The sequence below is a fragment of the Procambarus clarkii genome, chromosome 76 (genome assembly GCF_040958095.1).
Source record: "Procambarus clarkii isolate CNS0578487 chromosome 76, FALCON_Pclarkii_2.0, whole genome shotgun sequence".
Classification (NCBI taxonomy): domain Eukaryota; kingdom Metazoa; phylum Arthropoda; class Malacostraca; order Decapoda; family Cambaridae; genus Procambarus; species Procambarus clarkii.
The window spans coordinates 10205284-10219843 of NC_091225.1; the positions used below are offsets into that span (position 1 = coordinate 10205284).

The following is a 14560-nucleotide window of genomic DNA, read 5'->3' on the forward strand; positions in this document are numbered from 1 at the left end:
TCGTATAATCACCTACACATGCAACCCCCCCCCCCCCTTCACGCCACATCCCCCCATTCACTCTACCAAAGTCATTAAAAAATTAGAAGAAATCAATTAATACACCAAAACTACTAACTATTAATAAAGGTACCAAATTTGAAACATACGGCGACTCCAGCGTGGTCTAGTCGGTTGAGAACGTGTTCTCATCTGGATAGATTGCGATCGAGCCTGTCGGAACGGTAGTGTAACTACAGGGCACAAATGCTTGTGTGTCCCCTCCTGTAGCTGTCTCTGTATCGACAGATTCCTTGGATAGCTGAAATTTGCCTGGCCATAGGAAAGTGGGGAAGGGGTGAAATCCGTTGGGCCCACGGATTGATACCTTCGATCCATTGACCTAGGTCAGGTCTAATCACCTGGGATTCGAACCCACGGTGAGAATAAGGAAAGAGATTTGGTGTAAGGGACACAAATGGTTCCAGAAACCAAACCACTCATAAACCCGGACACTCACACACACACACACTCACCCGGACACTCACAGGGGACACACACACACACAACCGGACATTCACACGGACACACACACAGACACACATCCATGGACACAAAACTGTGATAAGGGAGACCATCTGCGGGGACACAGATGGCCTCCTGGACCCACAGGTATATCCGGACACACACTCATCCGTACACATCCATAGACACCAACTGTGATAAGGGAGACCATCTGCGGGGACACAGATGGCCTCCTGGACCACAGGTATATCCAGACACACACTCACCCAGAAACTCACAGGGGACACACACACAGACACACATCCATAGATACAAATTGTAATAAGGGAGACCATCTGAGGGATGGCTTGACCCACGGGTATATTTCAATAAATTTATATATATATATATATATATATATATATATATATATATATATATATATATATATATATTACGAATATGTCATCTACATAACGGCAGTATACAGTTGGTTTTTGTCTGCTACTGAAGACCCTATCTTCGATGGTTCCCATATAAAAATTAGCAAATAAAACTCCTAAGGGGGAGCCCATTGCTACTCCGTCTATTTGTAAATACATGTCTCCTTGTGGACTGATGAAAGGGGCTTCCTTTGTACATGCTTCGAGAAGACTTTTCAAGTGTGGCTCAGGTATGTCTAATTTGGGGGTGCTCTCGTCTCTGTATACTCTGTCCAGTATCATTCCTATGGTTGTGTCGACTGGGACGTTGGTAAAAAGGGATTCAACGTCCAGGGAAGCGATGATTCCATCGGGCTGTGTAGATTTGATCAATTCTAGGAAATCTGCTGATGATTGTAGACTAAACTTACTTGGAGTGTATGGAGTTAGGAGTTCATTGAGTTTCTTTGCCAGGTGATAAGTTGGGGTTGGTATTTGGCTGATTATAGGGCGTAGTGGGTTACCTGGTTTATGCGTCTTAACATTGCCGTAGGCATATCCTAAGCCATAGTCGCCTTGAAGTTTATTGAAATGCACACTACCTTTCTTTGCGTTGATTGCTGTAATTGTTTTGTTTACTTTCCGCTTAAGGTCTTCTACGGGGTTCCTCGTGATTCGTTGAAATTTGGAGTCGTCACTTAGGATGTCGCTAATTTTGTTCATGTATTCATGGGTAGGAATCAATACATATGCTGCTGTTTTGTCGGCTTTTCTTATTGTTACGTCTTTCAGATTTTTTAGTTGTTTCGCTGCTTCTTTGAGTCGTGGGGTTAAGATTGTAGATGAATATGTTCCTCGTTTTTTCCCTGCTTCTGCAAGTAGTTCAGCTTGAAGTGTGTCAGTGGTGATGACTTTTTTGTTGTCTTCTAGCTTATGGATATCGTCCAGAAGCATTTCGATTTCCAGGCGTTTTTGATGCATCTTTGGTTTAGATAAGAATTGACAATTTAGACCAAGATTTAAGAGGTCTCGTTGGACTCTTAATCCTAGGGTCCGAGTTCGATCCCCCGGTGTTGGCAGAAACGAAAATGGGCACAGTTCCTTTTACCCTGATGCCTTTGTTACTTAGAAGTAAATAGGTACCTAGGAGTTAGATAGCTGTTATGGACTGCTTCCTGGGTGTGTGTGTGAGGGGGGGGGAGAATTTTTTTTAGTAGTTAGTAATAGTTGATTGATTGACAGTTGAGAGGCGGGCCGAAAGTGCAGAGCTCAAAGATTCGCAAGTGCAACTAGGTGAATACAACTAGGTAAATAATAACCGAACAACAATCTCGTATAATCACCTACACTTGCAACCCCCCCCCCCCCCCTTCACGCCACATCCCCCCATTCACTCTACCAAAGTCATTAAAAAATTAGAAGAAATTAATTAATACACCAAAACTACTAACTATAAATAAAGGTTCCAAATTTGAAACATACGGCGACTCCAGCGTGGTCTAGTCGGTTGAGAACGTGTTCTCATCTGGATAGATTGCGATCGAGCCTGTCGGAACGGTAGTGTAACTACAGGGCACAAATGCTTGTGTGTCCCCTCCTGTAGCTGTCTCTGTATCGACAGATTCCTTGGATAGCTGAAATTTGCCTGGCCATAGGAAAGTGGGGAAGGGGTGAAATCCGTTGGGCCCACGGATTGATACCTTCGATCCATTGACCTAGGTCAGGTCTAATCACCTGGGATTCGAACCCACGGTGAGAATAAGGAAAGAGATTTGGTGTAAGGGACACAAATGGTTTCAGAAACCAAACCACTCATAAACCAGGACACTCACACACACACACACTCACCCGGACACTCACAGGGGACACACACACACACAACCGGACAGTCACACGGACACACACACAGACACACATCCATGGACACATAAGGGAGACCATCTGCGGGGACACAGATGGCCTCCTGGACCCACAGGTATATCCGGACACACACTCACCCGTACACATCCATAGACACCAACTGTAATAAGGGAGACCATCTGCGGGGACACAGATGGCCTCCTGGACCCACAGGTATATCCAGACACACACTCACCCGGACACACTCACCCGGACACTCACAGGGGACACACACACACACAACCGGACAATCACACGGACAAACACACAGACACACATCCATGGACACAAAACTGTGATAAGGGAGACCATCTGCGGGGACACAGATGGCCTCCTGGACCACAGGTATATCCAGACACACACTCACCCAGACACACACTCACCCAGAAACTCACAGGGGACACACAGACAAACACAGACACACATCCATAGATACAAATTGTAATAAGGGAGACCATCTGAGGGATGGCTTGACCCACGGGTATATTTCAATAAATTTATATATATATATATATATATATATATATATATATATATATATATATATATATATATATATATTTAAATTATTTATGAAATCAAATATAAAAAATATAAAAATATATTAATAACAAATGACATAATAATACATGACAAACTTAAAATCGAAATATTAATAAATTATTAAAAATTAAGACAATAAAAAATAAAAGAATAAATTGAATATAATCCTAATTTTTTTATTGCAACACACCCTCAATATAAATATATATATATATATATATATATATATATATATATATATATATATATATATATATATATATATATATCGTACCTAGTCGTACCTAGTAGCCAGAACTCACTTCTCAGCCTACTATGCAAGGCCCGATTTGCCTAATAAGCCAAGTTTTCATGAGTTAATTGTTTTTCGAATACCTAACCTACCTAACCTAACCTAACATAACTTTTTCAGATACCTAACCTAACCTAACCTATAAAGATAGGTTAGGTTAGGTTAGGTAGGGTTGGTTAGGTTCAGTCATATATCTACGTTAATTTTAACTCCAATAATAAAAAGTTGACCTCATATATAATGAAATGGGTAGCTTTATCATTTCATAAGAAAAAAATTACAGAAAATATATTAATTCAGGAAAACTTGGCTTATTAGGCAAATCGGGCCTTGCATAGTAGGCTGTGAAGTCCGTTCTGGCTACTAGGTACGACATATATATATATATATATATATATATATATATATATATATATATATATATATATATATATATATATATATATATATATATATATATATATATGTATATATATATATATATATATATATATATATATATATATATATATATATATATATATATATATATATATATATATATATATATGTTTCATTGAATATGACCGCATATTCTGTATTTATTATTTTCTGGTTTAGGGCTTCTATCCCTCTAACTATTTTCTTAGCATCAGGGCTTAATTGGAATAGGAGTTCTCCAAAACTCATTTTCGTACTTTTAAGGTGAAGAAAAGAAGTGATTTACTATTGAGTGTATTACACTTATTTGTATAATTTGCACGACGTTTCGAACCTCCATGGTTCATTCTCAAGTGAACAGATCTTACAATACTATTGTAAGATCTGTTCATTAGTATTGTAAGATCTGTTCACTTGAGAATGAACCATGGAGGTTCGAAACGTCGTGCAAATTATACAAATAAGTGTAATACACTCTATAGTAAATCACTTCTTTTCTTCACCTTAAAAGTACGAAAATGAGTTTTGGAGAACTCCTATTCCAATTAAGCCCTGATGCTAAGAAAATAGTTAGAGGGATAGAAGCCCTAAACCAGAAAATAATAAATACAGAATATGCGGTCATATTCAATGAAACATGTTTGAAAGAAAACCTGCTGCCAGTATACACCAATATATATATATATATATATATATATATATATATATATATATATATATATATATATATATATATATATATATCACAAGAATGTCTGTCTGTTCAATGAGGGCACATGCCGGAGGCTGTAGTCATCCTTTGATTTTTTTTGTAATTTGTTTATAATGATATTATTACTGCTTTGTATTACCAAATTAACGTGTTTGAAGGGGGAATGGTCTGGGGTCGGGAACGTACATAGGTTGGTCATTCTCAACCTTAGTTAAATGATTTAGGAATTATTAATAATTATTCTCACACCCCCCACCCCCCTCCTACCTTCCGATTTAATTAAGGTTAATTGTGAAATTTTGCTGGAAATTCCTGATGTCTTTTTCGTAATCAGAAAAAATTATTTTCTTAAACTAAACACATAAAGTAGTTCATTGGTCCAAATTTTTGTGGAAGGGAAGACGTTCAAATTTTCGCATATTTTCGGTATAAAAAGTCGTAATTTCAAACTGCGAATTCCTTCAGAGAACCAGAATTTGGCTTTCCAAATATGGCTCAAGCGTGGAATTAGGGATAATTGGGATATTTTAAAAACTGCAGGGAGGGATTGGGCAAAATGTGGTCCATCGCCGCTTTCAGTAATTGGCATATTTTCTGTATAAAAAGTCGTATTTTCAATCTGCAATACGCGCAGAGAGCCAGAATTTGGCTCCAAAATATGGCTCAAGGGTCGAATTTGAGATGTTTGGGATATTTTGAAAACTGCAAGGGGGGGGGGGGGGTTTGGGCAAAATGTGACCCATCGCCGCTCTCAGTAATTGGCATATTTTCGGTATAAAAAGTCGTAATTTCAAACTGCGAGTACGTGAAAAGAGCCAGAATTTGGCTCCAAAATATGGCTCAACCGTCGAATTTGGGATGTTTGGAATATTTTGAAAATTGCAGTGGGGTTTGTGCAAAATGTGACTCATCACCGCATTCAGTAATTGGCATATTTTCGGTATAAAAAGTCGTAATTTCAAACTGCGAATACGTTATGAGAGCCAGAATTTGGCTCCAAAATATTGATCAAGCGTCGAATTTGGGATGTTTGGGATGTTTTGAAAACCGCAGGGAGGGTTTAGGCAAAATGTGATCAATCGCCGGTTTCTGTAATTGGCATATTTTCGGTATAAAAAGTCGTAATTTAAAACTGCAAATACGTGCAGAGAGCAAGAATTTGGCTCCAAAATATGGCTCAAGGGTCGAATTTGGGGTGTTTTGGATATTTTGAAAACTGCAGGGGGGGGGGAGGGTCTCGCAAAATGTGACTCATCGCTGCTCTCAGTAATTGGTATATTTTCGGTATAAAAATTCTTAATTTCAAACTGCGAATACGTGCAGAGAGCCAGAATCTCATATATAATATAATTGTTATAGTGGGCGTTTGGGGAAAATGTGACCCCCGGCAGCTTTCAGTAATTGGCATATTTTCGGGACAAAAAAAAAACTGAATTTCAAACTGCGAATACGTGCAGAGAGCCAGATTATAACTCCAAAATGTGGCTCTGGCCTCGAATTTGGGATGTTTGGAATATTTTGAACACGGCTGGGTTATTTGGGCATAATGTGAACCCTCGCCGCTTTCAGTAATTGGAATACTTTCGGTATAAAAAGCCAGAACTTCAAACTGCGAATACGCGCAGAGCCAGAATTCAGTTCCAAAATATGGATCAGGTGTCGAATTTGGGGTGTTTGGGATATTATGAAAACTGCAAGGGGGGGGGGGTGTTTGGGCAAAATGTGACCCACCGCCGCTCTAAATAATTGGCATATTTTCGTCGGAATTCGTATAAAAAGTCGGAATTTCAAACTGCGAATACGTCTAGAGAGCCAGATTTTTTCTCGCAAATGTGGCTCTTGCGTCGAATTTGGGATGTTTGAGATTATTTGAAAACAGCTTGGAGGTTTGGGCAAAATGTGACCCATCGCCGCTTTCAGTAATTGGCATATTTTCGGTATAAAAAGTCGGAATTTTTAACTGCGAATAAGTGTAGCGAGCCATATTTTGGCTCCAAAATGTGGCTCTGGCATCAAATTTGAGATGTTTGGAATATTATGAAAACTGCAGGGAGTTTGGGCAAAATGTGACCCATGGCTGCTTTAAGTAATTGTCATGTTATCGGTATAAAAAGTCGGAATTTCAAACTGCGAATGCGCGCAGAGAGCAAGATTTTAGCACCAAATGGTGGCTCTGGCTTCGAATTTGGGATGTTTGAGATATTTTGAAAACTGCAGGGGGCGTTTGGGAAAAATGTGACCCACCGCCGCTTTCAGTAATTGGCATATTTGCAGAATAAAAAGTCTGAATTTCAAACTGCGAATAAATGCAGAGAGGCAGATTTTTCTCTAAAATGTGGCTTGGCGTCGAATTTGGGATGTTTGGGATATTTTGAAAACTGCAGGGGTTTTAGGGAAAATGTGACCCCTCGGCCGCTTTCAGTAATTGGCATATTTTCGGGACAAAAAAAAAACTGAATTTCAAACTGCGAATACGTGCAGAGAGCCAGATTATAACTCCAAAATGTGGCTCTGGCCTCGAATTTGGAATGTTTGAGATATTTAAAAACTGCAGGGGCGATTTGGGCACAATGTGACCCACCACCGCTTTCAGTAATTGGCATGTTTTCGAAATAAAAAGCCAGAACTTCAAACTGCAAATACGCGCAGAGCCAGAATTTGGCTCCAAAATATGGATCAGGTGTCGAATTTGGGGTGTTTGGGATATTATGAAAACTGCAGGGGGGGGGGGCAAAATGTGACCCACCGCCGCTCTCAGTAATTGGCATATTTTCGGTTTAAAAAGTCCGAATTTCAAACTGCGAATACGTGCAGAGAGCCAGATTTTGGCTCCAAAATGTGGTTCTGACGTCGAATTTGGGATGTTTGGGATATTTTGAAAACTACAGGGGGGTTTGGGCAAAATGTGACCCACAGCCGCTCTCAGTAATTGGCATTTTTTCGGTATAAAAAGTACGAATTTCAAACTGAGAATTCGTGCAGAGAGCAAGATTTTTGCTCCAAAATGTGGCTCTGACGTCTTAGCCATTTGAGGTGAAAATCAGGTCGAGTCTAGCTGGTTCGTCATTTCCTCTCATTCTTGTGAGCCCCTTGACATGTTGGCTCAGAAAGTTCCTTGTACTCACTTCCAAAAGTTTAGATCTCCATGTGTCTTCACCTCCATGTGGGTCCCCATTCTCCCAGTCTATCTTTCCATGGTTTAAATCGCCCATGAAAAAATGTATGGATCCATTCCTGCAAGCAACTGAAGCTGCTCTCTCTATTATGTTAATGGTAGCCATGTTGTTTCTGTCGAACTCTTGTCTAGGTCTTCTGTCATTTAATGGAAGGTTGTAATGACTGACACTATTATCTTAGGTCCACCCATTATCATAGTTCCTGTTATGTAATCTCTGAATCCGTCGCAGCCCAGAATTTCCATCTCTTGAAAGCTCCAGTCCTTCCTTATCAGCAGAGCCACTCCTCCTCCTCCTCTCCCATCTCTCTCTTTCATTACTATATAAAAGTCCTTTGGAAACACAGTATTTGTTATGACTCCTGACAATTTTGTTTCTGTGAGTCCTATTACATCTGGGGTTTCTTCCTGCGCCCTTTCTGCCAGTTCACTTGCTTTGTTGGTAATCATCGATGTTTGAGTACATTACCTTGAAGCTCACTTTCCTATGTCCATTTTCACCCACCCTCCCCACTAGTGCAGGAAGCTGTTCCAGGGGCATTGCTGCTTGGGTAGGCTCATCCTCCTGTGGGGTAGTTACCAGGGGTTCTGAGGGAGGTGGGGGTGGGGGGGGGAAGGAGGGGCAGGGGGAGGATGGCTTAGAACTGGGGTGGGGGATGGAGGACTTTGTTCGTGTCTGGGCCGGCTTGGGGCAGTAGGCACCAGAGGTGGGAGGGAAGGGGGTACTCGGGGTAGGGAGGGAGGGTGGAATGGTGGAACTCCTCACCTATATGGTGGTGAGTTGGGATGTTGAAGTCCCCTCTGGGGTTCCCGAGGTGCTGGGTTGGGGTTCCACACTACCCCCTGGGATTGCTGGGTTGGGGGTTGAGGTTCTCTGGCTCCTTTCTCTTTGCTTGCGCCTTTTCCTTGCATCTGCTGCCTGTATTACCTCTGTCCTGGTCATGTCCCTCTGAAGGAATACCTGTCTGTAATTCGTTACATATTTCAGTTTGCTCTTTTTTGCTAGTATGTCCTCTTTGATGCTCTCGTTTTTCAGCACTACCTTGATCAACCGGTCTTTGTCTTTAGTAGTATATTCTGAGCCAGATAGGCGCACTTAACAAACAATGGGGGGTACTTATCATACAATGGAATCAGAGGCGGGGAGCCAGATAGGCCCACTTATCGGACAAAAGGAATCAGAGGCGGGGTGACAGATAGACCCACCTCAAATTGTAGTCTACGGTGTGCCCCCACCACATGTCACTTACACTGTGTCATCTCCGTTTAAACACTACACTCATTATAAATATATAGGACTAATTAAGGATATATATATATTCTAACAAGTCTGAATGGCCCCTCCCTTATATGGGAGTATTTAAGGAGTATTAAATTATAAATCCTCCCCCTCCCCCAAAGGTTAAAAAAAACATCAAATAATTTATTAAATGCTTTATTAGGTAAAAACTACAAAATGTATAAGTAATTATGTTAGTTAATAATTGTAGTTTACAGAGTGCTCTTGCCATATTTCACTTACTACAGCTCTACCCCTCCCCTCCCTATCCCACACCCCCATCCTCGTCTGAGTAGAATTGTGACGATTCCTCATCAGTGAAGAGTGGGGGAAGGTCTTGAGCCCCATCCCCCCCCTCTCTTGGGGGGGTGGGGTGAGTTGGGTGGACACCTTTTGGCTGAGTTTCCTCCTCTCTCTCATCGGAAGTGTTCTGGAAAGAGATGGGGGAAATAATTTATAGTGATTAAAGGTTTTTTATATAATTATATATTTTATTAGAAAAATATTATATTTTTCTCTAAGAACAACTAGTACATACCTCTTTCCCTGCAGGAGCGGCCTTGTGTCCTCTACAGCAGGCGTCGTCAATTAGACTACGTAACAGCATCTTGTTTGGGGCAGACCCCCCACGTAGAATTACTACTCTACAAATGTGGACGGGTCCCAAGAACTGCACTGGAGAAAAACATAAGAGGTGAAATAGAGGATATACAAACTTTTTTTTTTTATTGAGGGAAATAAAACATAAAATAAATCTATTAGCAGAAAGATAGGGTAATACTAACCAGGTCCTTCAAGGACTTCAATCTTCCCCGCAGGTGTTTTTTGAGAGACACCTTCCATTTCGTAGGAGGAAGACAGTCTTCTGAGGGGGGTGGGTGGGGGAGAGGGGTTTTTATAGGAGGCTACACCCCTTGTTAGGTAGGTTGCCTAGCTAACAAAAATATTCTCTACACCACCTATAAGAACCAACCCCTATACCTCTACAAAATGTCCTAACACAATGATGTTTCATAGGAAAATATCGTCTTGCATAAGCAAGGGCACGTTTATCATTTAATTTTAAAGTAATGCTTGAAAATACATTATGTAAGTAGTGTACTGTTGAAGGCAACCCCAGGTGGCTCACCCTATGAACGAACATGACGCAATACAGTCCACAGGCGAGAGTAAAATCACTCTGGAGTCTGTAGCGCATTCCAAACACCTTTCTTATTTTGTTAGTTTTAATAAATCCTTGAAAATGACGTCCGTAAGTAACTGGCGATATTGCATAACTATCAAAAAAAAACATCCGATGATTAACTTTATCAACATAAATTCCTACCCAATGTCCCATAGTGATTCTGCTATTTGAAGGTAAAATATTAGTTATGAAAACAATAGGTTTTCTTGAAGATATATTTAAATGTTCTATCTCATCAGCATTATAACAACCTAGGTAGAGTGTTCGATCCCCTAGATTATTTTTTAAATTAATATTTATATCATAACAATTCATTATGTTTTTTTACGCTCGTACGTCACACAGAACAGTTCTCTGCCCGTCGATGGATAGTACCCCGGTCGTTTCCCCAAACAGTAAAACCAGCCTGTTATATGTAACACCACCACCAAACTCAAGCTCCATACGCAAGTTGCCAGATTTCTCCACAGGGAGGGAATCTTTTGTTTGAATGGTGGTTAAGTCAAAGGCGAATATTGATCTTCCCTTATTAAAAGAGTCATAGGCCAGTAGTGAATCACGCTCTAAGCCTAATGTCTTCAAAGTTTCATAATAAAGGCGGGAATAATGGTTATCGAAATCGCCACCAATTCGGTAAATTGCATTATTGTTCAAATACATAGCAATACTTTTCAGCTTTGCATTTTCAAAATATAATCCATTACCTTGGTGAAGACCGGCGAAATAATTCATTGGAACGATTATCATGTATATCTTGTGTGGAATTACTTGCGCCCATGGTTGATCAATTAAGAGACTAGTTTGATTCCCTGCTAGAACATATGTTTTAGAAATGGTTCTATTGAAAGTATAGGTTATGGGGTCGGGGGATGCTAACAGTGAGCTGTTTAAGGCCAGGTAAGCACTTGGGTAGGGGAACACCCGCGTCACCCATAACTTAGCATAATCCATATGCAGGCGATACTTAGAGCCATCGTCCACGCTTGTATTTAGGACCCAGGCATGGGGGGAGAGCTCCAATCTTAGTCGCATATCTATATTATCTAATATGTATTGGTCTAGGGATGATATATCCAATAGGAGGGGGAAACACATCGACAAACCTTTACTTTTTAAATCACCCATAAATTTTTTATCCTTGGCGGTTGCTCCAGTAAAATAAGTATTTGTAAACTCATTAGTGATTATACCGTCGTCATCTCTCCAGTCCCTACGAAAGCCTCCAATTCTCCCCAAGGAAGACATTTTTGATGGAGGCATGGAGGTAATTAATTTAATAAACGACCAATAATTAAAATTAGTATTTGTTTCAACTACCTGCTCTCCTAAAAACACCTGAACACCTTTAAACATGGTATTTGACAACCCATTCACAAATTCCACATGGTCATCCTCTTCCAATTTTGTGGTATCGTCATCTTTCGTTAAAGATACCTTAAAATCTATAACAATATTAGCTAGATCTAAGAAGGCGCCCTGGGTTCCAGGGATGCGGAATTCTAAGTAATTATCCCGCAAACGTTGATTAATGGGGAGGTTGACAGGTAGAACGTCTATTTGCTGCGTAGAGGCAATTGAACTCTCCACATTACGTATTCTGTTACTTCTAGGAAATTGGTCAATAATACTGGAACTATAATATTCTAGTGGTATTTTGACCCCAGCTCCGCTAGGCTCCCCCATGATCCCTCCGAAAGTTGAAGTATGACTGCTTACGTTAGCGAAAACACATCATTTTTATACCCAAGGCCTCGTTTACATTTTTTATTTTTATTTTTTCGCCTAGAGAGTCTTTTAATTTTACCTCCCATTACCAATTTCTTTCCCACACTCTTAAGAGCATCAATACCGTGAGTTCTCAGAGCACTTTTTACATCCCGTTTACCACTGCTTAAATCACCAAGGACATTTTTCCCAAAATCGAAGGCGCTAGGTGTTACAGCTTTCATGAAAAATGGTATGGCCCGTCGAGCAATACCAGCCAAGGTCCCAAAGAAACCTCCACCAGATCTGAGATAAGGCGCTTGGAATGTGCGTATGTCATTCATCGCCCCCCCTCTCATCCCATGTCTCCTAGGGGGAGGTGCGAATATCTCCCCGAACTCCCCCTGGGAGGGTGGGTGGAACGGTATTCGCATTCTGAGGTCTCTTCCTATAATAACCTAAGTCGAGGCTAAACACTTCTTTATATATATGTTGCTATACCTTAGGGCGGATATGTAAGACCGCCGTAACCGACCTCCCATCTTCAAAACTAACCATTCGACCAAACTGATCTGTTATTTTAATGCTAACTTTCTCCAACGTGTTAGTGTTTAATGTTTTGTACACTAGAGGGTGAGCCCCTCTAGAATATGAGTCATGATAATTGATTGCATCTAAGATATTTACAATCTGCCCTCCGTATCGTTCAGGCTCGATGACGTCACTATAAATGAGTAAATAGTCACAACCCCCGTCAATGTCTGGGGGCGATAAGGCCACAGTCTTGGAGGCTGACGTAATGTCATCTGTTTTTGCTCGATAAATGGTGTATTTGCGACTGCTGTCAAAACCAAGTACATTAGCTATTCTGTGTTTAAATTGAAAGCTGAGAGAATTTAATGAGCCAGTACTTCCACTGTTAAGAGTTGAAGCTAGTAATACCCTCTCTACAGATTGGTCATAGGTGAGGATTGGTTCTTTATCTGAGAAGTATATTTTGAAATCATCCCTAAAGCTAAGCTGCATGTCGGTTGTTATTTGTCGACTAACCACGTCTGTAATGAATTTGATGTTTCTTGATAATATGTTGGTTTTTGGGTGGAAGGTGTATATGAGGTGTTCTGGACTCTTAGAAAGAGTTCCACGTTTAAAAGTGGCATAGATATCTATACCAGAGTCCTCCTCATCTTTTATGATGGCATTAATTCTCCTGGGGAGGAGTATGTTGACTAAAGCCACTTCATGTTTAATGGAAGGGTTTAAATGTAGTGTTGGGATGGTGTTTGTAAATGCTGAACTCGTGTTGTTGTAAATATCTCCTTGATCGAGACTGGTAAGATATATGTAATGTTCTTCCCCCATTGTCCCGTTATGTACTGAAAGGCCAATATACAGGGGATGGGTTTTTGTAAGAAGGGAGAAAATAAACAACATAACTTATATTTTATTTTATTAAACTACTTAAAGAACTACAACAGGTGAAGATTCCCACACATTTTTTAAGAATAGTGATTAACTATTCCCCCCTCGCTACTACTACTGCTGGCTGCTGCTACCTCCACTGCTGCTTCCGCCGGGGCTACTGTAGCTGCCACTACCTCATCTTCTTTACTGGAGTGGTGGTTACAGCTTTCGTTGTTTTTTCGGGGGGGAGGATAACAGGAATATTTCCTGCGACTCTCCATCGAGGATGGAGTCGATACGGCGATTCGCCCCCGTTTCAAAGTCGAGGAGTGGCTCAATCCTCCGTTTAACTGAGGTTGACGTTGTAGGGGGCGGTGGAGAGGTGGCGGTGGAGGTGGAGCCGTATTCCTGAGAGTGTTTCTTCTTCCTGGGTGTGGCTGGCGGTGCTGGAGGAGTAGAACGAGAAGAGGTTCTTGGTGTGGTACCACCCTCTCCCACCACGGCGTCGAGCGTTATAGTAAGATTATCAGCACTTGGGTCGTCGAACGGGAGGGGTGCCACTGATGGGGTAACAGCGGCAGGTCGTTTGAGGATTACTAATTCTTTGTTGACTTTGGCGAGTTCTTGATGAAGAGACAGCAGCATGGGTCCAATGTCCTTGTGCCAGTTGACCATACCGTCGCGGGAAGCCCCTAAGCCGTAGGGTACCACTAGTCGAGTCATGGTTGGGGTTGCCGCCATTAAATTGCCCACCTTTGTTAGGCTCATCTTGAGCCAGTACCGGCGGTTCTTGGCGGTATCCAGGGTGACATTAGTGACGTAGTGAGTGTCGGCGGAAGTCTGCACTTGTTCCTGGGCTATTGGGTTTGACTCGAAGGGGGCTCCTGCCCCGAATGCAGAAATCAACCCCACAAAAGTGGGCCTGAAGTAAAGGACGGGCTCCTCTATGAGATCTTGTCCGTCGGAGGGGAGAGGGGCTATCTTCACAACAATGTCCCCCGGGGTAGACCGACAACGAATTATTGCCCTATTGGCATTACC

General features: G+C 41.3%; 1 protein-coding gene across 1 annotated transcript; it reads right to left on the reverse strand.

Annotated features, from left to right (window-relative positions):
* Positions 1-9311: 9311 nt before the first annotated feature.
* Positions 9312-10072, reverse strand: LOC138357164 (uncharacterized). Its single transcript, XM_069313819.1, has 3 exons — positions 10011-10072; positions 9764-9900; positions 9312-9655 (listed from the first exon to the last, which is right to left on the reverse strand). The coding sequence occupies exons 1-3, from the start codon at positions 10066-10068 to the stop codon at positions 9491-9493; spliced, it is 360 nt and encodes a 119-aa protein (XP_069169920.1). The 5' UTR covers positions 10069-10072; the 3' UTR covers positions 9312-9490.
* Positions 10073-14560: the final 4488 nt, after the last annotated feature.

Excerpts from the sequence above, each read along its gene's own strand:
- LOC138357164 (XM_069313819.1), bottom strand. The coding sequence starts at position 10,068 with ATGGAAGGTGTCTCTCAAAAAACACCTGCGGGGAAGATTGAAGTCCTT. Across the intron at positions 9,901-10,010 it reads TGAAGTCCTTGAAGGACCTG|TGCAGTTCTTGGGACCCGTC; the intron begins GTTAGTATTACC and ends GTTTTTCTCCAG. Across the intron at positions 9,656-9,763 it reads CCGCTCCTGCAGGGAAAGAG|AACACTTCCGATGAGAGAGA; the intron begins GTATGTACTAGT and ends ATCTCTTTCCAG.